This window comes from Oncorhynchus tshawytscha, linkage group LG19 (assembly GCF_018296145.1).
Source record: "Oncorhynchus tshawytscha isolate Ot180627B linkage group LG19, Otsh_v2.0, whole genome shotgun sequence".
NCBI classification, from domain to species: domain Eukaryota; kingdom Metazoa; phylum Chordata; class Actinopteri; order Salmoniformes; family Salmonidae; genus Oncorhynchus; species Oncorhynchus tshawytscha.
The window spans coordinates 44562375-44590345 of record NC_056447.1 but is presented as its reverse complement, the minus strand read 5'-3'; the positions used below and the strand labels follow the sequence as shown (position 1 = coordinate 44590345).

General features: G+C 43.2%; 1 protein-coding gene across 1 annotated transcript; it reads left to right on the top strand.

The window, feature by feature from the left end:
- The first annotated feature begins 80 nt into the window (after positions 1-80).
- Positions 81-27659, top strand: nfatc3b (nuclear factor of activated T cells 3b). The gene is made up of 9 exons (XM_024380014.2): positions 81-586; positions 9212-10397; positions 10821-10983; positions 13597-13796; positions 18617-18789; positions 19595-19735; positions 19813-19868; positions 19978-21040; positions 26149-27659. Exons 1-9 carry the CDS (start codon positions 499-501, stop codon positions 26256-26258), a joined length of 3180 nt encoding a protein of 1059 aa, XP_024235782.1. The 5' UTR covers positions 81-498; the 3' UTR covers positions 26259-27659.
- Positions 27660-27971: the final 312 nt, after the last annotated feature.

Here is a 27971-nt window from a genome sequence, read left to right as displayed (position 1 = left end):
CTATTGAATCAATTGTTTTTAATTAAACAGTTTGATTCTAATTATCTTTATTCGTATCCAGAGACACTGCCGTGTCAGGTGATTTGATACTCTAATAATCTCTCACCAGCTACTGTACTTGTACGCAGGCTGATGCCTGTGGTGGATTTAGCTGACGTCATGAACGGAGCTGTCTGTCAATGCTTTGTTTGTAATATGGAAGTTTAGTGAGTAGACTGACTGCTTCTTCAAGGGTAATCGAGAATAACTACGGACAAACTATTGTCTATGCGTCTTTTTTATTTGCATAACTGAACTGGTAAAGTATCGAGAGATTATAACGTCGTTATAAATGTCGTCTGGAGGGAACACGCATTTTGGAGTCGTTTTAACTATTTACAACTTCGGATAGGCTTCTTGCTGTTAATAGTAAAAACAAAAAGTATTTCCTCCTTACATCGTTAAAATCTTGAATGCAGTTCTGAAACAACGGCAAAAAAAAACGACTCGTCAGACCGAATGAGTACTGTAAATTTTAGCGGCAATGAGGAGCTGGACTTCAGACTTATTTTCGGGGAGGAGGCGCAACAACAGCTAGGCCCCGTAGGTGAGTTCTCTTCTTTTTTTGATGCAACAATGTATTCGCCAAAGCCGTAATAGAATGTTATAAAGTTAACCATTCGATGCCAATTTGCCTTGGCTACCTGGTCCTGGAGCCAAAGTAGAAGAACTACGAATGTAAGGCGGCAGTCATTGACCTATATGTGTCGCTACTGTCTTGTAGGGCAGGGTTCACCAACTGGCGGCCCACGGACCGAATTTGGCTCGCGGGTGATTTTATTTGGCCCCAAAATTTTCTGGAACAAAAAACCCCAAATGTTTTTATTTTTATTTGTTGAACAGAAAATACTGTAAAAACACCAGCAAATCATCTCCCAAGTGATTTAAATGTTTGAAATCTGTTCCAAAGTATGCATAATAAAGATATATGTGATTGTACACAAATGTAAACAAGGTTTGAAATTGTGTTTTAATCAAATATATCTGGTCTACAAATGATTTGTAATTATGTTCTGGCCCCCTAAACCACCCGCTCAAGAAAAAATCGTCCCGCTGCTGAATCTAGTTAATTATCCCCGTTGTAAGGTATCAATTGTAGCCTAATAAACCTAGACTGTCAGATTCAGTTGAATAAGCATTTACTTGTTATATCTTTAAATGTGTAGCTTACTTAGGCAACATGAATATTTTGAAAGTTCTAAAACGTATAACACACATGTAAAATACTAGACCAGTGTTTTATGATCACACTGCATAATACACCAGCCATTCTGAATGATGTGGAGTTTATTCAGTGGTATAAAGTACTTAAGGAAAAATACTTGACAGTACTACTTAAGTAGTTTTTTGGGGTATCTGTACCAGACAATTTATTTAACTAGGCAAGTCCGTTAAGAACAAATTCTTATTTACAATGGCAGCCTACCAGGGATCAGTGGGTTAACTGCCTTGTTCAGGGGCACAATGACAGATTTTTACCTTGTCAGCTCAGGGATTCGATCCAGCAACCTTTCGGTTACTGGCCCAACACTCCAACCACTAGGCTTCCTGCCGTCCCAATGGGACTCATCTCGTCCAAAAAGTTGACTCAAGTTTGCCAAAAATCACCTGGATGATCATCAAGACTCTTGGAGGAATGTTCTATGGACAGATGAGTCAAAAGTATAACTTTTTGGACAACATGGGTCCCATTATACCTGGCAAAAACCAAGCTCTGTATTCCACAGTAAGAACCTTATACCAACAGTCAAGCATGGTGGTGGTAGTGTGATGGTTTGGGGATGATTTTCTTATTTTCCTCAGGACCTGGATTACTTCCCTTAATAGAAGGAACCATGAATTCTCCATCTGTGCGCTGAAGCTGAAATCCAGCTGGGTCATGCAGCAAGACAATGATCCAAAACACACGATCATGTCTACATGAAAATGTCAAAAAAGCAACACATTTGAAGTTTGGAAGGGCCTAGTCAAAGTCCAGACCTAATCCCAATTGAGATGTTTTGGCAGGACTTGAAATGAGCAGTTCATTCTTGAAAACCTCTGAGTTAAAGCAGTTCTGCATGCAAGAGTGGGCCAAAATTCCTCCACAGCGATGTGAGACTGATCAACGACTACAGGAAGCATTTGCAATGTATTGAGTGTAAGGAGGCAATTGCTTTTTCACACAGGGAATTGGGTGTTGCGTAACTTCGTTAATTAAATATAGTAAGTATCAATTTTTTTATTTTCACTTTTTATTATTTATTTGTAAACTCAGGTTCCCTTTATCTAATATTAAGTTTTGGTTGAAGATCTGATAACATTCAGTATAAAAAATATGCAACATTTTAGGGAAGGGAAGGGGGCAAATACTTTTCACGGCACTGTACCTTAAAAAAAGAGGTAGGGGTGTGGATCAGAAAACCAGCCAGTATCTGGTGTGACCACCATTTGCCTCATGCAGCGCGACACATCTCCTTCGCATAGAGTTGACCAGGCTGTTGATTATTGCCCCACTCCTCTTCAATGGCTGTGCGAAGTTGCTGGATTTGGCAGGAACTGAAACACGCTGTAATACATGTCGATCCAGAGAATCCCAAACATGCCCTATGGGTGACATGTCTGGTGAGTATGCAAGCCATGGAAGAACTGAGACATTTTCAGCTTCCAGGAATTGTGTACAGATCCTTGCGACATGGGGCTGTATGTTGTCATGCAGAAACATGAGGTGATAGCGGGTCAATGGCACGATAATGGGCCTCAGGATCTCGTAACGGTATCTCTGTGCTTTCAAATTGCCATCAATAAAATGCAATTGTGTTTGTTGTCTGTAGCTTATCCCTGCCCATACCATAACCCCACCTCCACCATGGGGCACTCTGTTCACAACGTTGACATCAGCAAACTGCTCACCAACACGTTGCCATACACACTGTCTGCCACTTGCCTGGTACAGTTGAAATCGGGATTTATCATTTTTATTTATTTATTTTATTTAACCTTTATTTAACCAGGTAGGCAAGTTGAGAACAAGTTCTCATTTACAATTGCGAAGATAAAGCAAAGCAGTTCGACACATTCGACACAGAGTTACACATGGAGTAAAACAAACATACAGTCAATAATACAGTATAAACAAGTCTATATACGATGTGAGCAAATGAGGTGAGATAAGGGAGGTAAAGGCAACAAAAAAAAAGGCCATGGTGGCGAAGTAAAAACAATATAGCAAGTAAAACATTGGAATGGTAGATTTGCAATGGAAGAATGTGCAAAGTAGAAATAAAAATAATGGGGTGCAAAGGAGCAAAATAAAATTTAAAAAATAAATACAGTAGGGAAAGAGGTAGTTGTTTGGGCTAAATTATAGGTGGGCTATGTACAGGTGCAGTAATCTGTGAGCTGCTCTGACAGTTGGTGCTTAAAGCTAGTGAGGGAGATAAGTGTTTCCAGTTTCAGAGATTTTTTGTAGTTCGTTCCAGTCATTGGCAGCAGAGAACTGGAAGGAGAGGCGGCCAAAGAAAGAATTGGTTTTGGGGGTGACTAGAGAGATATACCTGCTGGAGCGTGTGCTACAGGTGGGAGATGCTATGGTGACCAGCGAGCTGAGATAAGGGGTGACTTTACCTAGCATGGTCTTGTAGATGACATGGAGCCAGCTGGTTTGGCGACGAGTATGAAGCGAGGGCCAGCCAACGAGAGCGTACAGGTCGCAATGGTGGGTAGTATATGGGGCTTTGGTGACAAAACGGATTGCACTGTGATAGACTGCATCCAATTTGTTGAGTAGGGTATTGGAGGCTATTTTGTAAATGACATCGCCAAAGTCGAGGATTGGTAGGATGGTCAGTTTTACAAGTGTATGTTTGGCAGCATGAGTGAAGGATGCTTTGTTGCGAAATAGGAAGCCAATTCTAGATTTAACTTTGGATTGGAGATGTTTGATATGGGTCTGGAAGGAGAGTTTACAGTCTAACCAGACACCTAAGTATTTGTAGTTATCCACGTATTCTAAGTCAGAGCCGTCCAGAGTAGTGATGTTGGACAGGTGGGCAGGTGCAGGTAGCGATCGGTTGAAGAGCATGCATTTAGTTTTACTTGTATTTAAGAGCAATTGGAGGCCACGGAAGGAGAGTTGTATGGCATTGAAGCTTGCCTGGAGGGTTGTTAACACAGTGTCCAAAGAAGGGCCAGAAGTATACAGAATGGTGTCGTCTGCGTAGAGGTGGATCAGAGACTCACCAGCAGCAAGAGCGACCTCATTGATGTATACAGAGAAGAGAGTCGGTCCAAGAATTGAACCCTGTGGCACCCCCATAGAGACTGCCAGAGGTCCGGACAGCAGACCCTCCGATTTGACACACTGAACTCTATCAGAGAAGTAGTTGGTGAACCAGGCGAGGCAATAATTTGAGAAACCAAGGCTGTCGAGTCTGCCGAGGAGGATATGGTGATTGACAGAGTCGAAAGTTAAGTTAAGATATAATTTAGGACCTTGAGCGTGGCTGAGGTGCACCCATGACCAGCTCTGAAGCCAGATTGCATAGCAGAGAAGGTATGGTGAGATTCGAAATGGTCGGTAATCTGTTTGTTGACTTGGCTTTGTAAGACCTTAGAAAGGCATGGTAGGATAGATATAGGTCTGTAGCAGTTTGGGTCAAGAGTGTCCCCCCTTTGAAGAGGGGGATGACCAGATGACACGAAAGAGAGGTTGAACAGGCTAGTAATAGGGGTGGCAACAATTTCGGCAGATAATTTTTAGAAAGAAAGGGTCCAGATTGTCTAGCCCGGCTGATTTGTAGGGGTCCAGATTTTGCAGCTCTTTCAGAACATCAGCTGAACGGACAGTGTTTCCTATCTTCAGTGCAGTGGGCAGCTGGGAGGAGGTGTTCTTATTTACAGTGTCCCAGAACTTTTTGAGTTAGTGTTGCAGGAAGCAAATTTCTGCTTGAAAAAGCTAGCCTTAGCTTTTCTAACTGCCTGTGTATAATGGTTTCTAGCTTCCCTGAACAGCTGCATATCACGGGGCTGTTCGATGCTAATGCAGAACGCCATAGGATGTTTTTGTGTTGGTTAAGGGCAGTCAGGTCTGGGGAGAACCAAGGGCTATATCTGTTCCTGTTTCTAAATTTCTTGAATGGGGCATGTTTATTTAAGATGGTTAGGAAGGCATTTAAAAAAATATCCAGGCATCCTCTACTGACGGGATGAGATCAATATCCTTCCAGGATACCCCGGCCAGGTCGATTAGAAAGGCCTGCTCGCTGAAGTGTTTCAGGGAGCGTTTGACAGTGATGAGTGGAGGTCGTTTGACCGCTGACCCATTACGGATGCAGGCAGTGATCGCTGAGATCTTAGTTGAAGACAGCAGAGGAGTATTTAGAGGGCAAGTTGGTTAGGATGATATCTATGAGGGTGCCCGTGTTTAAGGCTTTGGGGAGGTACCTGGTAGGTTCATTGATAATTTGTGTGAGATTGAGGGCATCAAGTTTAGATTGTAGGATGGCTGGGGTGTTAAGCATGTTCCAGTTTAGGTCGCCTAGCAGCACGAGCTCTGAAGATAGATGGGGGGCAATCAGTTCACATATGGTGTCCAGAGCACAGCTGGGGGCAGAGGGTGGTCAGAGCAGGCGGCAACGGTGAGACACTTGTTTTTAGAGAGGTGGATTTTTAAAAGTAGAAGTTCAAATTGTTTGGGTACAGACCTGGATAGTAGGACAGAACTCTGCAGGCTATCTTTGCAGTAGATTGCAACACTTTTGGCAGTTCTATCTTGTCTGAAAATGTTGTAGTTTGGGATTAAAATTTCAGAATTTTTGGTGGTCTTCCTAAGCCAGGATTCAGACACTGCTAGAACATCCGGGTTGGCAGAGTGTGCTAAAGCAGTGAATAGAACAAACTTAGGGAGGAGGCTTCTAATGTTAACATGCATGAAACCAAGGCTGTTACGGTTACAGAAGTTGTCAAAAGAGAGTGCCTGGGGAATGTGAGTGGAGCTAGGCACTGCAGGGCCTGGATTCACTTCTACATCGCCAGAGGAACAGAGGAGGAGTAAAATAAGGGTACGGCTAAAAGCAATAAGAATTGGTCGTCTAGAACTTCTGGAACAGAGAGTAAAAGGAGGTTTCTGGGGGCGATAAAATAGCATCAAGGTATAATGTACAGACAAAGGTATTGTAGGACGTGAATACAGTGGAGGTAAACCTAGGTATTGAGTGATGAAGAGAGAGATATTGTCTCTAGAAACATCATTGAAACCAGGAGATGTCATTGCATGTGTGGGTGGTGGAACTAATAGGTTGGATAAGGTATAGTGAGCATGACTAGAGGCTCTACAGTGAAATAAGCCAATAAACACTAACCAGAACAGCAATGGACAAGGCATATTGACATTAAGGAGAGGCATGCTTAGTCGAGTGATCAAAAGGGTCCAGTGAGTAGAGAGGTTGTTTGGGGGTCACAGCGATTTAGACAGCTAGCCAGGCCATCGGTAGCAAGCTAGCATAGGATGGAGGTCTGTTATTAGCCACCTCTTGCGTTCCGTCAGTAGATTAGTGGGGTTCCGTGTGGTAGAGGGGATTAATCCAAATCACACAACAACAAAAAAACAATAGATATAGTTATAGAGGCCCAAGAAGAAGAAAAAAAAAAAGAAGCTGAAAAGCACATGAAGAGCACACTTCAGCGTGCCAGTGGCCATCGAAGGTGAGCATTTGCCCACTGATATCGGTTAATAACGACAAACTGCAGTCAGGTCAAGACCCTGGAGAGGACGACGAGCATGCAGATAAGCTTCCCTGAGACGTTTTCTGACAGTTTGTGCAGAAATTCTTTGATTGTGCAAACCCACAGTTTCATCAGCTGTCCGGATGGCTGGTCTCAGACAATCCTGCAGGTGAAGCTGGATGTGGAGATCCTGGGCTAGCATGGTTACACGTGGTCTGTGGTTGTGAGACCGGTTGGACGTACTGCTCACTTTCAGGGATGTAAGCAAATTTGTGCACACAATTTGAGATAAATAAGCTTTTTGTGCATGTGGCAAATTTCTGGGATGTTTTATTTCAGCTCATGAAACATGGGACCAACACTTTACATGTTGCGTTTATATTTTAGGTCAGTATAATTTTTACTCCGAACATTTTCCCCGACACCCAAAAGTACTCATTAGCAGTACAGGAAAATGGTCCAATTCATGCACTTATCAAGAGAACATCCCATTGTCATCCCTACTGCCTCTGTTCTGGCCTACCTCACTAAACACAAATGCTTTATTGTAAATGATGTCTTGAGTGTTGGAGCGTGCCCCTGGCTATCTGTAAAAATAAAACAAGACCATTTTGCCATCTGGTTTGCTTTAATATAAGGAATTACATACTTCATTATATTTAAAACCAAATACTTTTTAGACTCTTACTCAAGTAGTATTTTACTGGGAGACTTTCACTTTTACTTGAGTCATTTTCTATTACGGTCTCTTTATTTATACTCAAGTATGACAATTGGGCAATTTTCCACCACTGAGTTTATTACACAGTTATAAATTGCACTGATACATTGGATTATATCTAATCAGATCCTGGTCCAGTTGAAATTTGGACAGCACTGACATGCAAAATCCCAGTGGCTCAATATACGCTGAGTGCACAACACATTATGAACTCCTGCTCTTTCCATGGCATAGACTGACCAGGTGAATCCAGGTGAAAGCTATGATCCCTTATTGATGTCACTTGTTAAAATGGCAATATGTAACTTTTTGGGCAACCTGACCAAATTCACAGAAATGTGAGTTATAGATCTATCATTCTACTTGAAAGTAAGTCTAAGAAGTTGTAGATCTGTTCTATGTGCGCTATTTCTATGCTTCCTGTTCTTAAGTTGTATTTTTGCTCTTTTACTTTTGGTTTTGTCACCAGCTTCATACAGCTGAAAATACAATATTTTTGATTATCGAAAATATATTTCACAGAGGTTTAGATGGTACAAGGATTCTTTACACTATACCAGCTTATTTTGTTACAAAAACTGAAAATAGGCGAACTAGAGTTATAGCAACCAGGAAATGGTGTAGCGAGTACTGCATAGTGCAACTTTAAATCCACTTCAATCAGTGTAGATGAAGGGGAGGAGAAAGGTAAAGAAGGATTTTTAAGCCTAGAGACAATTGAGACATGGATTATTGTGTATGTGTGCCATTCGGGGGGGGTTATTACGAAGAGGTTCTTAAGGTTTGGTGTACTCAGTGTATAACTATGTACTTTGTAGGATAAAATACTATTTTACTGACAACTGCCCATTATGCCATTTTAGATAAAGATTTCAGCAGCATTTTTCAGTAGAAAGGTACTCATAAGGGGTCAAATGCCAGCGACATTGGGGTATGAAAAGTGAAAGGTGATGTCTACTGTAATATAAGAGCATAAATCATAATAACAGCCGCCCACTCCCTTCTTGCCATAAGCCCTTCTCTTGTCTGTTTCCTTCCTGATTTCTAACGGTTGTAAATGGCACCCGCAGCTCATTCAGGCGCCACACTCTACCACTCAGCCAGAGGGGTTGCTGAGCCCATGTTGCATCAGATAATATTTATATTCATTACATTCATTGCATTTGCAAATAAGTCAAGGCCAAAGGCAATTATTTTATGTGCTCCATATCAAGGCACAATCAGCCATTTGACCTTTCACCCTCTTTGCATTTTGCATGCAGACCAGACCAGGCCAGAGAGAAACAGTGTGTGTGGGCGTGTGTCCTGTGTGAAACTGTTTATTAGTAGTAGGCCACTTCTAATGCTGCTGCTTCTGCTCTGTTGACAGCTGTGAGCACATACAGTTATGCGAATTAGCCTGGCGAGTGCTGCTGTTAATCTATATATCGCCATTCCACAGTGGCCCCTGCTAAACAGGTCAGTCTCTAGTCTTCCCCACATTTTGTAGAGACTGCAATGGCATTTATGACAAACCTTTCCCAGTGGGTTAACCTATAGATGACTAGTCTAGGCTGTTGTCAGATAGATGCAAATAGAGAGTAATAGATCAGAGAATTATAATTTGTTTGTCTGTTCCTTTGTCTGGACTCTGGATTAATACAGGGCGCAGTGGCACTGTTTTTATCTGCTACGCTCTAAAGAGTCGACACTTTTCATTGCAAATGAACAACCCTCTCAATTGGCCTACTTTCTTTCTATACCCAGCTGGTCCAGACCCTGATGACAGCACGCAATACTACACCACCCAGCCTATTGGCCAGGCCCAGGACGTACAACAGAGTCACCAGCGCCATCCAGCTGTCTCTAACCAGGCGCCTCTGCAGGCCCATGGTAACTACCACCCTAGCTCCAGCTATGAAGATCACGGTTCCAGATACAGTGCCACTGGACACATCCCCAAGGCATTTGACTGCCCAAGCATCCAAATCACATCCATTAGTCACCAAGAGCTGGTCTCCAGCCAGGATGCCGTGCTCATCAGCGGGGCAGATGGCGGGGGGGAGTGCAGCCACGAGCGTTCCTCGTCCACGGACCACCTCTACCTGTCCCTGGACCCCTGTTACAGGGACTCATCCTCCCTGAACCCCAGCCCCTGCAGCAGCCTGTCCTCCAGGAGCTGGCTGTCTGACATGTCTTCCTGCGAGTCCTTCTCCCATGTGTATGACGATGTGGAGGCTGAGCTAAACGAGGCGGCCGCCCGCTTCACCCTGGGCTCCCCGCTGGCCTCTCCCCTGGCCTCCCCTGTCTGCTCGCCACAGGGCCAGGCCGCAGGGGGATTTGGGGTAGAGCTGTGGCAGCAGCAGTACTTCATGAGCACCTACTCACTCTCGCCCCGACAGTCCCCTCGCGGGTCCCCCCACCAGTCCCCTCGCCAATCGCCCCGCCAGTCGCCCTGTCACTCCCCGCGCAACAGCGTCACAGATGAGAACTGGCTGAACCTGCGTCCCACCTCCAGGTCTAGCTCAAGACCCACATCCCCTTGTGGGAAAAGAAGGCACTCCAGTGCCGACGTCCACTTAGCCTCCCCCTCCCCCTCGCCACACCACTCCCCCAGCCCCACACCGGGCCACTCTCCCAGGGGCAGTGTGACAGAGGATACCTGGGTGGTTGGAAGCCCTGGTGCCATGGGGGCCCTCCTGTACAGCTTCCCTGAGGTAGACGTTCCGTCCAAGACCAGGAGGACCTCTCATCACATGGGTCTATTGCAAGCACAGGGAGATTCCGGGCAGAGGCTGGAAGACCACAGAGCGGCTTTGCCTAACCTGGATTCACCTGCAGAGGAGTCTGGGTCTAATCTAAAACAGGATGGTCTTTTTGAAGAACTTTTTCTCTCGGTTCCCTCACACTTCACCTGGAGCAAACCCAAACTTGGCAACACACCCCTTTTCAGGTTTGTTATTCATAATCACATTGGCATCAATACTCACATGCGTGCTTCATAATGCCAACCACTGGTTGAAAACGTGCTCTCATTTCCCCGATCACTCAGCATGGTGCAGACATTGTACTACCATAGAATCCTAGCAAGGCAAAGGGTCAGCACAGCTTAACTAAAGGTGAAGAACAAAACACAGACCCCCATGGTATTTTTAACACCAAATCTGAATGACTGTATGTTTATGAGAAAGAACTGCTGGGTCATATTCATTAGCGGACACACTGTAGCAAAATTTACCAAAACGTAACAAAAAAAAATCAATTTAAAATGAGCATTGCTTATTGGACAAGTTCAGGTAGTTCCTTCCCTGTTTCAGTCTGTTTTCTTCCATTTGCTGCCTAATTAATACAGCCCTGTGTTGCCTCCCCCACCCAGAACCTCGTCCCTGCCCCCTCTGGACTGGCCCCTGCCCAGCCAGTTTGGCCAGTGTGAGCTGAAGGTGGATGTGCAGCCGCGGGGCCACCACAGGGCCCACTATGAGACAGAGGGCAGTCGGGGGGCCATCAAGGCTGCCTCAGGTGGACACCCTTTAGTCAAGGTAAAAAGCAAGACTTACACAAAATCATGACACCAGACCTGGATTCAATTAGTATTTTAACTTGGCAAGCTCAATCTAGCACAGCTAAAGTATTTAGACACCTTCTATGTAAATCCAAGTCAACATGACAAATGTATCTATAGAGAGTCAGTGTCAGGCTCTCACCTAGAATATCAATATGATTGTGCTATTGATACAATGCAAACTTTGAGGGTCTCTAAGAGATCAAAGCAAAACAGAAAATGGTTAAAACTTTATGCCTGGTTCGCATAAATTGTGTTTTGATTAGCTGCTGTTTGCAGTTCAGTTGTAGCCTTGAAGTGTCAATCAACTTGTTATATCCTGAGATATCAAAGGAAGTGTTACATTGAATTGACTCTGGTGCTAAAGCCACACAGCTTCACTCTGTAGTCCTCTGTAATGCCACTAACAGTTTCGGCGGGTTCAACATTCCTCAATCTCATGCTCCTTTATGGCACAACAAATTTATGGTGACCTCAATTGGTTTCAATTTGGACATTTCATTGTGGGCAATTCTGGATATTCCTTACAGGACTCCTGTAGGGAAAGCGCACTACAAACCCTCCATAAGTAAACTAAATAGTGCTCATCCTTCAGGTCCTTCAGGTCACATTTTAGACGTTCTCTGAGTGTAATGTAATATCTATACAGAGCTTTGGTATTGTTTTGGCATACTGTTTATAAATAGACCCAAAAATGATGAAAACAGTTATGCATATGTAGTGAAATATACATTATTCAGTTCATGTTGTCATTATAATCACATTATAATCAGGTCTTCTTAGAAAACAGCTCAGAAAAAGAGTGCTCATAATTGACTATGAGTTGGAATTGAGTTGGCATTTTGTGCAATTACTCACTGCTGTTGCTTGAATCAGACATTTATATAACAATCAGGTTTATCAGAGGTTTGTGAAGCTTGTTGATATACAGTATATTAGGTTCAGTAAATATGGGGGTAGCGTATTCAAATTCTACCAACCACAAAAGCACTAATCTCATACTGTATGATAGCCAAGTCCCCAACAGCAAAAATATACAGAGCTCCCCCCTCCGCCCTCTCCCTCTCTCTCTCTCTCTCTCTCTCTCTCTCTCTCTCTCTCTCTCTCTCTCTCTCTCTCTCTCTCTCTCTCTCTCTCTCTCTCTCTCTCTCTCTCTCTCTCTCTCTCTCTCTCTCTCTCTCTCTCTCTCTCTCTCTCTCTCTCTCTCTCTCTCTCTCTCTCTCTCTCTCTCTCTCTCTCTCTCTCTCTCTCTCTCTCTCTCTCAATTCAATTCAATTCAATTCAATTCAATTCAAGGGGCTTTATTGGTATGGGAAACATATGTTAACATTGCCAAAGCAAGTGAAGTAGATAATATACAAAAGTGAAAAAACAATAAAAATGGACTAGACTCTCTCTCTCTCTCTGTCTCACTCTCTCTCTCTCTCCCCCTCTCTCTGTCTCTCTCTTTTGTCTCTCTCTCTCCCGCCTCTCTCTCCCCCTACATCCCCCTCTCTCTCTGTCTCACTCGCTCTCCCTCTATCTCTCTCTCTCCCCCTCTCTCTCTGTCTCTCTCTCTTTGTTTCTCTCTCCTCCCTCTCTCTCCCTCCCCACTATATCTCTCTCCCCCATCTCTCTCTGTCTGTCTCTCTCTCTGTCTCTCTCTCCACCCTCTCTCTCTGTCTCTCTGTCTCTCCCCCCTCTCAGTTTATTGACATTGCATTATGTAAATGATTGATACATGGTAACCCTCAGACAGACAGCCTTTTTGCCAGTGGGCTGCAGTGGGACTGTATCACCTAACGTCTAGCAGAGCACTTTTTGCCAGTGGGCTGCAGTGGGACTGTATCACCTAACGTCTAGCAGAGCACTTTTTGCCAGTGGGCTGCAGTGGGACTGGACTACTACTCTGGATCAGGGTGCAGCCATTCTGGAACAGATGAAAGCTGAGATAAACAAAGCGTTACCAAGGCCCTCATGTAATGTACACCAGCTGGTTTATTTTTTTTTGGGGGGGGGAGCTTCATTACTCTGGTGCTAAAGCCACACAGCTTCACTCTCTAGTCCTCTGTAATGCCACTAACAGTGTTTCCCCGTACATTACATCACATAGGCGGGTTCAACATTCCTCAATCTCATGCTCCTTTATGGCACAACAAATTTATGGTGACCTCAATTGGTTTCAATTTGGACATTTCATTGTGGGCAATTCTGGATATTCCTTACAGGACTCCTGTAGGGAAAGCGCACTACAAACCCTCCATAAGTAAACTAAGTAGTGCTCATCCTTCAGGTCCTTCAGGTCACATTTTAGACGTTCTCTGAGTGTAATGTAATATCTATACAGAGCTTTGGTATTGTTTTGGCATACTGTTTATAAATAGACCCAAACATGATGAACACAGTTATGCATATGTAGTGAAATATACATTATTCAGTTCATGTTGTCATTATAATCACATTATAATCAGGTCTTCTTAGAAAACAGCTCAGAAAAATAGTGCTCATAAGAAGAAGTGAAACAGTGCATTTATAGCTTTGTAAATCAAATGCTCTCGTATGCTTCAATAGTATGCTTATTAATATCTCTATGGATTGGTTTCATTTTCAGCTCATTGGATACAGCGAGAAGCCAGTCAACCTGCAGATTTTCATTGGAACGGCAGACGATCGCTACTTGAGACCGCATGCCTTCTACCAGGTGCACAGAGTAACAGGGAAAACGGTGGCTACTGCTTGCCAGGAAAGTGTAATAAGCAGTACAAAGGTTCTGGAAATACCTCTGCTCCCCGAAAACAATATGTCCAGCAGGTACTGGTCATAACCATGCAAGATTTATGTTTTCAAATGCTTAAAAATATAACATTTGTGCTTCTGATTTATTAGTTTTATGATCTAAAATGTAAAATGGTTTCCACTGTGAATTCTATTCCTTTTTAGATTTAGAACAGATCATAGCATGTAAAAATGGGAATGGATTGTCATCTGAAGAATAAGCATATTTCTACATAGTGAAAAAAATGTTTAAACAGACCATAGCTTTGCTAAACTCAGCAAAAAAAGAAATGTCCTCTCACTGTCAACTGCGTTTATTTTCAGCAAACTTAACATGTGTAAATATTTGTTTGAACATAACAAGATTCAACAACTGAGACATACAGTGCCTTGCGAAAGTATTCGGCCCCCTTGAACTTTGCGAACTTTTCACACATTTCAGGCTTCAAACACAAAGATAGAAAACTGTATTTTTTTGTGAAGAATCAACAACAAGTGGGACACAATCATGAAGTGGAACGACATTTATTGGATATTTCAAACTTTTTTAACAAATCAAAAACTGAAAAATTGGGCGTGCAAAATTATTCAGCCCCTTTACTTTCAGTGCAGCAAACTCTCTCCAGAAGTTCAGTGAGGATCTCTGAATGATCCAATGTTGACCTAAATGACTAATGATGATAAATACAATCCACCTGTGTGTAATCAAGTCTCCGTATAAATGCACCTGCACTGTGATAGTCTCAGAGGTCCGTTAAAAGCGCAGAGAGCATCATGAAGAACAAGGAACACACCAGGCAGGTCCGAGATACTGTTGTGAAGAAGTTTAAAGCTGGATGTGGATACAAAAAGATTTCCCAAGCTTTAAACATCCCAAGGAGCACTGTGCAAGCGATAATATTGAAATGGAAGGAGTATCAGACCACTGCAAATCTACCAAGACCTGGCCGTCCCTCTAAACTTTCAGCTCATACAAGGAGAAGACTGATCAGAGATGCAGCCAAGAGGCCCATGATCACTCTGGATGAACTGCAGAGATCTACAGCTGAGGTGGGAGACTCTGTCCATAGGACAACAATCAGTCGTATATTGCACAAATCTGGCCTTTATGGAAGAGTGGCAAGAAGAAAGCCATTTCTTAAAGATATCCATAAAAAGTGTCGTTTAAAGTTTGCCACAAGCCACCTGGGAGACACACCAAACATGTGGAAGAAGGTGCTCTGGTCAGATGAAACCAAAATTGAACTTTTTGGCAACAATGCAAAACGTTATGTTTGGCGTAAAAGCAACACAGCTCATCACCCTGAACACACCATCCCCACTGTCAAACATGGTGGTGGCAGCATCATGGTTTGGGCCTGCTTTTCTTCAGCAGGGACAGGGAAGATGGTTAAAATTGATGGGAAGATGGATGGAGCCAAATACAGGACCATTCTGGAAGAAAACCTGATGGAGTCTGCAAAAGACCTGAGACTGGGATGGAGATTTGTCTTCCAACAAGACAATGATCCAAAACATAAAGCAAAATCTACAATGGAATGGTTCAAAAATAAACATATCCAGGTGTTAGAATGGCCAAGTCAAAGTCCAGACCTGAATCCAATCGAGAATCTGTGGAAAGAACTGAAAACTGCTGTTCAATGCTCTCCATCCAACCTCACTGAGCTCGAGCTGTTTTGCAAGGAGGAATGGGAAAAAATGTCAGTCTCTCGATGTGCAAAACTGATAGAGACATACGCCAAGCGACTTACAGCTGTAATCGCAGCAAAAGGTGGTGCTACAAAGTATTAACTTAAGGGGGCTGAATAATTTTGCACGCCCAATTTTTCAGTTTTTGATTTGTTAGAAAAGTTTGAAATATCCAATAAATGTCATTCCACTTCATGATTGTGTCCCACTTGTTGTTGATTCTTCACAAAAAAATACAAATTTATATCTTTATGTTTGAAGCCTGAAATGTGGCAAAAGGTCGCAAAGTTCAAGGGGGCCGAATACTTTCGCAAGGCACTGTAAACTGGACAAGTTCCACAGACATGTGACTTACAGAAATGTAATAATGTGTCCCTGAACAAAGGGGGGTCAAAATCAAAAGTAACAGTCAGTATCTGGTGGGGCCACCAGCTGCATTAAGTACTGCAGTGCATCTCATCCTCATGGACTGCACCAGATTTGCCAGTTCTTGCTGTGAGTTGTTACCCCACTCTTCCACCAAGGCACCTGCAAGTTTCCAGACATTTCTCGGGGGAATGGCCCAAGCCCTCATCCTCCGATCCAACAGGTCCCAGACGTGCTCAATGGGATTGAGATCCGGGCTCTTCGCTGGCCATGGCAGAACACTGACATTCCTGTCTTGCAGGAAATCACGCACAGAACGAGCAGTGTGGCTGATGGCATTGTCATGCTGGAGGGTCATGTCAGGATGAGCCTGCAGGAAGGATACCACATGAGGGAGGAGGACGTCTTCCCTGTAACGCACAGCATTGAGATTGCCTGCAATGACAACAAGCTCAGTCCGATGATGCTGTGACACACCGCCCCAGACCATGACGGACTCTACACCTCCAAATCAATCCCAGTCCAGAGTACAGGCCTGGGTGTAACGCTCATTCTTTCGACGATAAACTCGAATCTGACCAACACCCCCGGTGAGACAAAACCGCAACACAGCAGTGAAGAGCACTTTTTGCCAGTCCTGGCTGGTCCAGCGACGGTGGGTTTGTGCCCGTTGTTGCCGGTAATGTTTGGTGAGGACCTGCCTTACAACAGGCCTACAAGCCCTCAGTCCCGCTTCTCTCAGCCTATTGCGGACAGTCTGAGCACTGATGGAGGGATTGTGCATTCCTGGTGTAACTCGGAGAGTTGTTGTTGCCATCCTGTACCTGTCCCGCAGGTGTGATGTTCGGATGTACCGATCCTGTGCAGGTGTTGTTATACGTGGTCTGCCACTGCGAGGACGATCAGCTGTCCATCCTGTCTCCCTGTATTGCTGTCTTAGGCGTCTCACAGTACGGACATTGCAATTTTATGCCCTGGCCACATCTGCAGTCCTCATGCCTCCTTGCAGCATGCCTAAGGCACATTCACGCAGATAAGCAGGGATCCTGGGCATCTTTCTTTTGGTGTTTTTCAGAGTCAGTAGAAAGGCCTCTTTAGTGTCCTAAGTTTTCTGTGACTTTCATTGCCTACCGTCTGTAAGCTGTTAGTGTCTTAACGACCATTCCATAGATGCATGTTCATTAATTGGTTATGGTTCATTGAACAAGCATGGGAAACCGTGTTTAAACCCTTTACAATGAAGATCTGTGAAGTTATTTGGATTTTTACAAATTATCTTTGGAAGACAGGGTCCTGAAAAGGGGAGGTTTCCTTTTTTGCTGAGTTTATTTTGTCATGGAAATGTGGCTGCCTTCCATCGTAGAAAAATCCAGGTATTATTTTGTCTCAAGACTAGATCTCTCTCACACTATCTGATACATGTTGTGACTAATCAACAAACTGCATAACACCATCAAATTACACATGAAAAACTTGAACTATTCATAGCATTATGGGCCTATTTTATTAGCTTACTACACTGCTCAAAAAAATAAAGGGAACACTTAAACAACACAATGTAACTCCAAGTCAATCACACTTCTGTGAAAGGCCAGTACATCAGGAGACGTGGAGGAGGCCGTAGGAGGGCAACAACCCAGCAGCAGGACCGCTACCTCCACCTTTGTGCAAGGAGGAGCACTGCCAGAGCCCTGCAAAATGACCTCCAGCAGGCCACAAATGTGCATGTGTCTGCTCAAACGGTCATAAACAGACTCCATGAGGGTGGTATGAGGGCCCGACGTCCACAGGTGGGGGTTGTGCTTTACAGCCCAACACCGTGCAGGACGTTTGGCATTTGCCAGAGAACACCAAGATTGGCAAATTCGCCACTGGCGCCCTGTGCTCTTCACAGATGAAAGCAGGTTCACACTGAGCACATGTGACAGACGTGACAGAGTCTGGAGACGCCGTGGAGAACGTTCTGCTGCCTGCAACATCCTCCAACATGACCGGTTTGGCGGTGGGTCAGTCATGGTGTGGGGTGGCATTTCTTTGGGGGGCCGCACAGCCCTCCATGTGCTCGCCAGAGGTAGCCTGACTGCCATTAGGTACCAAGATGAGATCCTCAGACCCCTTGTGAGACCATATGCGGGTGCGGTTGGCCCTGGGTTCCTCCTAATGCAAGACAATGCTAGAACTCATGTGGCTGGAGTGTGTCAGCAGTTCCTGCAAGAGGAAGGCATTAATGCTATGGACTGGCCCGCCCGTTCCCCAGACCTGAATCCAATTGAGCACATCAGGGACATCATGTCTCGCTCCATCCACCAACGCCACGTTGCACCACAGACTGTCCAGGAGTTGGTGGATGCTTTAGTCCAAGTCTGGGAGGAGATCCCTCAGGAGACCATCCGCCACCTCATCAGGAGCATGCCCAGGCGTTGTAGGGAGGTCATACAGGCATGTGGAGGCCACACACACAACTGAGCCTCATTTTGACTTGTTTTAAGGACATTACATCAAAGTTGGATCAGCCTGTAGTGTGGTTTTCCACTTTAATTTTGAGTGTGACTCCAAATCCAGACCTCCATGGGTTGATAAATTTGATTTCCATTGATCATTTTTGTGTGATATTGTTGTCAGCACATTCATCTATGTAAAGGAAAAAGTATTTAATAAGAACATTTCATTCATTCAGATCTAGGATGTGTTATTTTAGTGTTCCCTTAATTTTTTTGAGCAGTGTATATTCAATTATTAGCTTTTATATTCAAATGGCCTTTATATAATGTTGTCTTGTACTTGTATGTCCCCCTCTATAGTATTGACTGTGCAGGCATCTTGAAGCTGAGGAACTCTGACATTGAGCTCAGGAAGGGGGAGACAGACATCGGGAGGAAGAACACGCGTGTGCGAGTGGCATTCCGTGTGTATATCCCTCAGCCCAGTGGAAAGGTCATGTGTCTGCAAGCTGCCTCTATTCCTGTGGAGTGCTGTGAGTATCTTCAGTAGGGCTACATATGGCAGGGTTCCCCAACTGGCGGCCCACAGGCCAAATTTGGCCCGTGCTGGATTTTATTTTTCTGAGCAAAAAATAATAATAATATATATATTTTTTTTTAAGATGTATTTTTTATAGATTGTTGGACATAAAAGACTAAAAACACCAGCATATCATAATTTTGGAAATCTGTTCCAAAGTATTCCCATGCATAATAGAGAAATATATATGATCGTATACAAATGTAGCAAGGTTTGAAATTATTATGTTTTAGTTAAATATATCTGGTCCACAAATGATCTGTAATTATGTACCGGCCCCCTGACCATCCTCTAGTTGATGGTCCCTGGTATATGGTATGTACATACATTCAAAGATACATGTACATGATTCATAGAGTCCTGAGTTTTTCTCCATTATGGGACTTTAAAAAAAATTGTTTACCTTTATTTAACAAGTCAGTTAAGAACAAATTCTTATTTTCAATGACAGCTTAGGATCAGTGGGTTAACTGCCTTGTTCGGGGGCAGAACAACACATTTTTACCTTGTCAGCTCAGGGATTCGATCTTGCAACCTTTTGGTTACTAGTCCAACGCTCTAACCACTAGGCTACCCTGCCGACTTGACCAGGCATACTCTTTATTTATGTAACCTGTATTAAGTTATTGGCTATAATAATTAGGCAAAGCTATAACTAGAAGTCAGAGGTTTCCCCTTGAATTTATTTTATACAGTAGTTTACATAATGTTGTTTTACTGTATAGTATATTTAATAGTTAAATGTAATTGGCTTGCAGCCCAGCGCTCGGCCACAGACCTTCCCCAGATGGAGAGCTGCAGTCCCGTCAGCTGCTTGGTCAGTGGGGGGGAGGAGATGGTCATCACCGGCTCCAACATATCCCCAGAGTCAAAGGTCATCTTCCTGGAGAAAAGCCCTGGTAAGAGATGGTGATGCTGCCCAACTTTAGCAGAGGTTTATTAACGTGTTATTAATTAAGATGTTTTATCTCTCCAGATGGACACACACAATGGGAAGTTGATGGAAAAGTTATTGGTGAAAAGAGTAAAATAGTAAGTAGTAATGTACATTACATTAATAAAAGTTACATGAAATGGACCTCACAGAAACCGTGAATCCCTTGAATAGATAATAAATCATTTTGAAACATTCTCTTTGCAGTCCAGAATCGTGGTTGAGATTCCTACCTACCACAACACAACTGTGAGCTCTGCAGTCCAGGTGCAGTTCTATGTGTGTAACGGGAAGAGGAGAAGAAGCCAGACACAAAACTTCACATACTTGGCTGGTGCTTCTCCACACCATTATCCCACTGCCATTGACTGTGCAGTTGTGGCTACTCGGCTGAAGCAAGAGCACGGAGACTCAGCCTATCTGTCTACCTGCACCAATCCCCCTGGCCTATATCCAACCAGCAGCCTGCTGACTTCTCCTGACGGGGCCTTCTCTCAGGACAAGCCCTTGTATGGTTCCTCTGGTGGTCACCCAGTGCCTTGTGATCCACCCTCCCAGGCAGCATACACTCCCTCTGGCTCCTCGCCTCTTCAGCACTCCCCTCACCTCCACAGCTACAGCCCCCGTATGGGATACCAGCAGATAAGCCTTGTGCATACACCTGACCCCATGCCACCCATTCGGACAAGGCCTGTCTATCAGGTCACACAACACAATGTGCCTTACAGTGGCCAGGCCAGCTCTCCCATGAGACCTGGCCCTGCCGCACCCCAGGTCAATCGACCTCAGTCTGCCCAGACCAGACCAGCTGCCTCCAGCCCTCACAGGGAAATGTACCAGAGCCTCATTGGACCTGATCTCTCTGGCACCACTCTCCAGTCTGCGGGAAACCACACCCAGAATACAACACAGCTGCACTCTCTAAGCTACCACTGCTCCCAATCAGACTCTGATCTGGCAGCCCTACAGGCTGAGTATAATCTGAGCTATCACTCTGCAAGAAACTTGCCTGCCTCGTATTCCCCCACCCCTGGAGCACAAGCAACCTGCTCCACCTCCCCGTCAGCATCAGCCTCCTCTGGGGGTCCTCTGAGGCAACTGTCCCCCAGCAGAGCCCAGGGCCTGGCCTCTAGTAGTGACCCCCAGGAGTGTCCCCCGGCCCCCCATTTCCATTTCTCAAATGACCAAGGGAAAGTGAACATCAAGCAGGAACCAGAGGAGAAGCTGCCTCTCGGCAACATGGGGCTCCAGGAGATCACACTGGATGATGGTAAGAGGCTCAGATGATAAATGTTCTCTAGGGCAGGTATTCCCATACTGGGGTACTGGGGTATGCGCAATGCTGTTGAGGGTACGGCAAATAAACATGTGATTAATATAAAAATATGTATTTTTTATTATTAAAAATATTTATATAAAACATTTAAATATTCTAACATTTTCAAACAGTATATTTTTCAACAGCGCTATACATTTGTGTGAGGTTTTTTTCTCGCCTGAGTATCCTTGTTTTACTGCCAAAGATAAAATTAAACAATCTGGTGTTCAGCAAAATAACAACACAATGTCAAATACAGGTAGCCTAGTCAAATAGTTAACATCCAATTACATTAACCGTTACTCTTTCGGGAATTCCACTAACGGTCCGTATGTAGTCAAACGTAGCTGCTGCTCATTCCGTTTGCTCAAAAATAGTTCAATGGTAAAAAAAAAAAGACACAAGTTGTTCTGCTTCCACAAGCACATCAGTAATTCTACATTTGTTGTTAGCCCAGCTAGCATGGACACTGACAGTTGTGAATCTGATGCAGCCGAAGAGCTACTGCCCCCTTACCCAGGAAAGCACCTAACAACAGACAGGGACGTTGGACCATCGAAGAGACACAAATATGATGAGAACTACATTGATTTGGGGTTCACTTATATTGGGAGTAGTGCCTTTCCTCATCCACAGTGTGCTATATGTGCAAAAGTACTATCTCACAACTTGATGAGACCATCACTCTTGCGCAGACATTTAGAAACAAAACACGGCAATTTGAAAAATAAGCCACGGGAGTTTTTTGAGCGAGAATTAAGGCTACTTTTATGTATAAAAGCAGATACCATTAATAAGAAGGGGCTGGAAGAGTCTTATATGGTGAGCTACCGAGTGACGAGGACAGGCAAGCCCCATACTATTGTGGAGGACTTCATTCTTCCTGCTGCAGCAGATATCGGCGGCAGGGTAGCCTAGTGGTTTGAACATTGGACTAGTAACTGAAATGTTGCAAGTTCAAACCCCTGAGCTGACAAGGTACAAATCTGTCATTCTGCCCCTAAACAGGCAGTTAACCCACTGTTCCTAGGCTGTCATTGAAAATAATCATTTGTTCTTAACTGACTTGCCTAGTTAAATGAAGGTAAAAAAATATATATATGGCTGGGGGAAAAGGCTAAAAAAGCAATACAGACAATGGCTTTATCAAACAACACTGTTTCAGGATGCATCAGTGACATGGCAGGAGATGTTTTGAAACAATTACTTTGTATACAAGCCAGTGAATTCTATGCGTTACAGCTGGATGAGTCAACAGACATGGTGGACCTGACACAGCTCCTGTCTGTTACATTTATGGGGGGGTCAATTAAGGAAGAAAACCTCTGGAAACCAGGACAACAGGAGAGGATATTTTTTAAGTACTGGACAGCTTTGTGACATCAAATGGACTTTGGTGGTCAAGATGTGTTGGTATCTGTACTGATGCCGCAAAATGACAGGGAGACATAACGGAGTGGTAACGAGCGTGCAAGCAGTTGCTCCAGACGCCACTTGGGTACACTGCAGCATCCACCGAGAGGCTCTTGCTGCCAAAGGAATGCCTGACAGCTTGAAAGACATTTTGGATACTACAGTGAAAATGGTTAACTTTGTTAAAGCAAGGCCCCTGAACTCTCGAGTGTTTTCTGCACTATGCAATGATATGGGCAGCGACCATGTAACACTTTTACAACTTCCCGAAGCTGGTTATCAAGGGGCGATGTATTGACACGTTTTTTTAATTGAGAGACGAGCTTAAAGTTTTCTTTACTGACCATAATAGTCACTTGTCTGACTGCTTGCATGATGACGGGTTTCTCACACGACTGGCCTATCTGGGGGATGTTTTTTCTCACCTGAATGATCTGAATCTAGGATTACAGGAACTATATTCAATGGACTGTCTTCAACTATATTCAATGTGCGGGACAAAATTGAGGCTATGATTAAGAAGTTGGAGCTCTTCTCGGTCTGCATTAACAAGGCGAACACACAGGTCTTTCCATCATTGTATGATTTTTTTGTGTGCAAATGGACAACATCAAATGTGATATAGCGAAGCACCTGAGTGAGTTGGGTGTGCAATTACGCAGTTACATTCCCGAAACAGATGACACAAACAACTGGATTCATTATCCCTTTCATGCCCTGCCTCCAGTCCACTTACCGATATCTGAACAAGAGAGCCTCATCGAAATTGAAACAAGCGGTTCTGTGAAAATGTAATTTAATCAGAAGCCACGGGCAGATTTCTATCCTGCATTGGAAAATCGCACTGTTAAGACACTGATGTCTTTTGCAACCACGTACCTATGTGAGAGTGGATTCTAGGCCCTCACTAGCATGAAAAAATAAATACAAGCACAGACTGTGTGTGGAAAATGATTTAAGACTGAGACTCTGTCCAATACAAAACAAAATTGCAGAGTTATGGGCATCCTTTTAAGCACACCCTTCTCATTAACCTGTGGTGAGTTATTCACAATTTTCAATGAACAAATAAAGTTTTATATGTAAGATGGCAAAATAAAGAGCAAAATTATTGATTATTATTATTTGTGACCTGGTCCTATAAGAGCTCTTTGTCACTTCCCACGACCTGCCATGTGACAAAAACTCACACATATTCTTATGTTTAATAAATGTATCGTATAGTGTGTGTGTGGCAGGCTTACAATGATGACAAAAAACAACATTTGAGAGTGCGCTGACCCTTGTGCTAGAGGGGGTATGTAGCTGGAGGTTGAATGTTTAAAGGGGTACGGGAAAATGTTTGATCTTGGGTATTTAGAGCACAGTTATTACTGGGCCATTAGTTATGAATGAAGGGGTAGAATAGATGATTTTTCCCTATCTGATCAGTCTTATTTATTTTATTCTCAGGGGAGTTACTTTAAAGAAATCGGTTAGAAAGCAAAAATAAAGAACATTACAGTGCAGGAATCAATGGATGCCATTGCACTGTGGGCTAGGTGATAGGCAGCAGTAGGGCTGGCTGTAATTACAAGCCTTCAGGGGCCAGGCAATGAACCATTAAGCTCTCAGGCTCTCACCATGCCGACCAGATATTTTAATGAATCACCTCTCGCTGGACGGACTGTGTTTGTCCCAACCACACAGTCAGTCACTGTTGCCCAGTTTTCTTGTCACCATAGGCATATGCCCACTGGGTCTTTGTTTGCTGTCCTACAGGGCTGCATGGCTGCCTGCCCATGTATGTGTGTGTGTGCACGCTTGTGCACATATGTCTATGTGTGTTTGCGTACAATATGATCTAGGTCAGGGCTCTCCAACCCTGTTCCTGGAGAGCTACTGTCCCGTAGGTTATCTAGCATACCTGATTCTAATAATTAGCTGGTTGATCAGCTGCATCAGGTTAGTCACAACTGGGGTTGGAGTGAAAACCTATTACCAGGTAGCTGAGTTGAAGAATGCTGATCTAGGTTAATTATAGGCAGGGGCCCTGGTTGCTAGTTGAGGAGATAACACTTTTAACTGTGATTGGTATAGCATAGACACTATAATCACATGAAGAGACTAAAGGTACTTTGCATGCTAATCTTCTTCAGTTACCGTCTGTGGCACAGCTGTCACAGTGCAGTGATGACAGGTATTCATAACAACCCCACAACCCCCTCACTACATATGGCTTGGAAATAAGACCCCTGGTCTGAGTTTGGTGGAAGGGTCCTCTTTGAACTTGGACTTTCACCCTACAGGGTTTCTGCGACTCTGATACATAAATTAGGGTACAGCAAGCTTATTAGGTGATAATGATTTAATTAAAATGATTTAATCCATTTTAATTTCAAATGACAGTGATTTCATTGATTTACAGTGCTGGGATCTTTTAGGTTTAGTAATGGTTTAGTAATTTTGTTTTGCTTAAAGCATAAAATAGTTTAAGGCCCTTACAGTGTCTTGTAACTGGTCTTGGAGGAAGGGAGCTGGTGCAGTCAAGCTGTCTTGAGTTCCCGTCAGTCTGTTGGTTGGGAAAGCCAGGGACTTGTTATTTCGGCCCCAACAGTGCTAGCCTGGTGCTGTGTGTTTGTTTACATATGTTTGTTTGGGCGGCAGGTAAGCAGTTAGAGCGTTGGGCCAGTAACCAAAAGGCCTGATAATTTGAATACCCGAGCCGACAAGGTGAAACATCTGTCGCTGTGCCCTTCAGCAAGGGATTTAACCCCAATTTGCTTCATGGGTGCTGTACTACTATGGCTGACCCTGTAAAACAACACATTTCACTGCACCTGTCCAGTGTATGTTACAATTAAACATGTTTTTTTCCTTGCTTTTTTACATGTGGTCTTTCATCTACCCTCATACACAGCTCGGGTTTCATACACATCACATTTTCATGGGCAGGCTATGAATAGACAGTGTATATGTGGCCTTATAATCCATGTGTTTTTGTTGCACTGTGGGGAATATAAATAGACATCACAAATACAGACCGGAGCCTCAGCCATCGACATGGATCACACCATTTGATAAAGCTCCAAAATATGTTTCACCATACAGCCAATTCTAACCTTTAGACCGGGCCTCAATGCTTGGTCGTTTTTCATAATGCGTGACATCTGTAGATGGAGAGTGTCATTTAAATAATACAATGTACAGATGTAGGATCTTAATTTGATCAGTCTTTTGTTGATGAGAGTTTTCCTGCACAGCAAGAAATGCAAATACTTCTAAAGTTTGTAATTCCCACTTTAAAATTTAAACCTGATTTGCCCTAACGTAATGTGTATCATCCCTTACAAAAAATATTAATGAATTATAATCAACATAATAAATCACATTTCCTGTTGCTACAGGATTATTTTCCAACTGTAGCAAACTGGCTCAAATTAAGATCCTACATCTGTATCAACAATGCACTGCATTGTATGTGTCAGTGTTGTATTGCATAAAATAGTATCATTTACTTACTTTTACATTTTACATTTTTTTTAACATTTGTGATTTGGTTTATATTTAGGAGATGGGCAATGCTGCCCTCAGATGGCTGAATCAACTATAAAAATACCAACAACAAGAGACTTGAAACTAAAACCCTGTGTGTCTCTCTTTTGCAGTGAATGAGATCATCGACAGAGACATATCTCAGCTCATTGGTGGTAGTGCAGCAGAGTCCAGCCAACCAGGACAGGATCCTTATGAATGGGATTCTGTGATTCTCCAGTGATAATGTTCTTCCATTCTTTGTTTTTCATTCATTTTCTAATCATCATTACTCAGGACATGAGTTGACTGGTGCTATCAATGCATTTGGCAGTTCTATTATTAACTGATCACAATTTTGATGGCAAAACTGTGGTGGCTTAAAGAGATTTTCCTGTCCTTTTGTATACTTTTTAGCCAGTAGTTTTGAAAGTAGCGCTTACAAGCCAAAAGTTGTCCCTGGAAATTGCATACTATGTCACATATGTGCACCAAGTCATTGCTCTCTCTGTCGCTCTGCTGTGTGTGCATCTTGCTAGCTGTCAAATGGCGAGGGGCTGAAGCTCATTGGCTAGAACTTGAATTGCTAGGGGGCTGGCCCATGTGGGGGAAAATGTGGCAAAAATGGCACAGCACAGCTTCACAAAAAACAGTCGCTTTCAAACTAGGGATTTCGTGACTAATTGAGATAAGACAGTAATTCTGCTCATAGATTATGCATGTATGAACTACACATTGACACATACATCCCAAAGCAGGAGGTTGAACAAATAATTAGTAGTCACCAAAGTTCCCAAGCAGGTCTTTAACTGGTGCAATTACCAACCCAGTCACTGGTAATTCATACAGGTGGTTAGGTTGTAGAGAAGTTATGCCTGTTTAACAGATCACGATTTTCAAGTCAAACTAAAGTATCTTTCAGGAAAAAAGATGGCTATGTCTCTCATACCAAAGATTTTCCTGCTGCCTTTTGAAAAAGAGCAGATGGAGGCACAGCTAAAATATGTCACAGCTAAAATGTCTATAAATGCATAAAAATGACTAATTTGCTGTTGAAAGAACATTGATGTCAATGAAGAGGCTGAAGAAGGCCAAATAGTAAATGCTGTACTAATGTAATATTTATTGGCAAAATACATTAGATTTTAATCTATTTTTTTATACTGTAGCTCTTGCAGTTGTATGATTCTTTAGAATAATGATTAATTTTCATAGCCTTGTATTGCCGGCCTGGTATTGTATGCACATTTTCTGTTTTAATATTTTACTTTCCAAAGAATGTACAATATTATAAAGAATTATATGACACTCTTTGGCAATATGTCAGGTGTGAAGCAGCTATTTCAAAGTCAAAGTTTCTTCATCAGGTGGTTTTGTTCAATTAAAAGAAAACAAATTTTAAAAATCTTGTTAGCTGTGTCTATGAGTGGTATCAAAATGATATAGGCCTACAACAGCTGGGTCGTGGGTGTAGGTGGTTACACTTTCTCCTTTTTTCCCACTCAGTCAACATATGCATGATGTTGCGACCACAGGAATGGGACAACATGTACAGTGTTCTCAGAAAGTATTCACACCCCTTGACTTTTTTTTTATTGATTAAATTCAGATTTTGTGTTACTGGCCTACACAATAGCCCATAATGTCAAAGTGGAATTATGTTTTTAGAAATTTTTGTAAATTATTTTCAAATTAAAATCTGAAATATCTTGAGTCAATAAGTATTCAACCCCTTTGTTATGGAAAGCTTAACAAGTCACATAATAAGTTGCATGGACACTGTGTGCAACAATTGTGTTTTACATGATTTTGGAATGACTATCTCATCTCTGTACCCCACACATACAATTATATGTAAGGTCCCACAGTCGAGCAGTGAATTTCAAACACAGACTCAAACAGAAATACCTGGGAGGTTTTCGAATGACATGCAAAGAAGGGCACCTATTGGTAGATG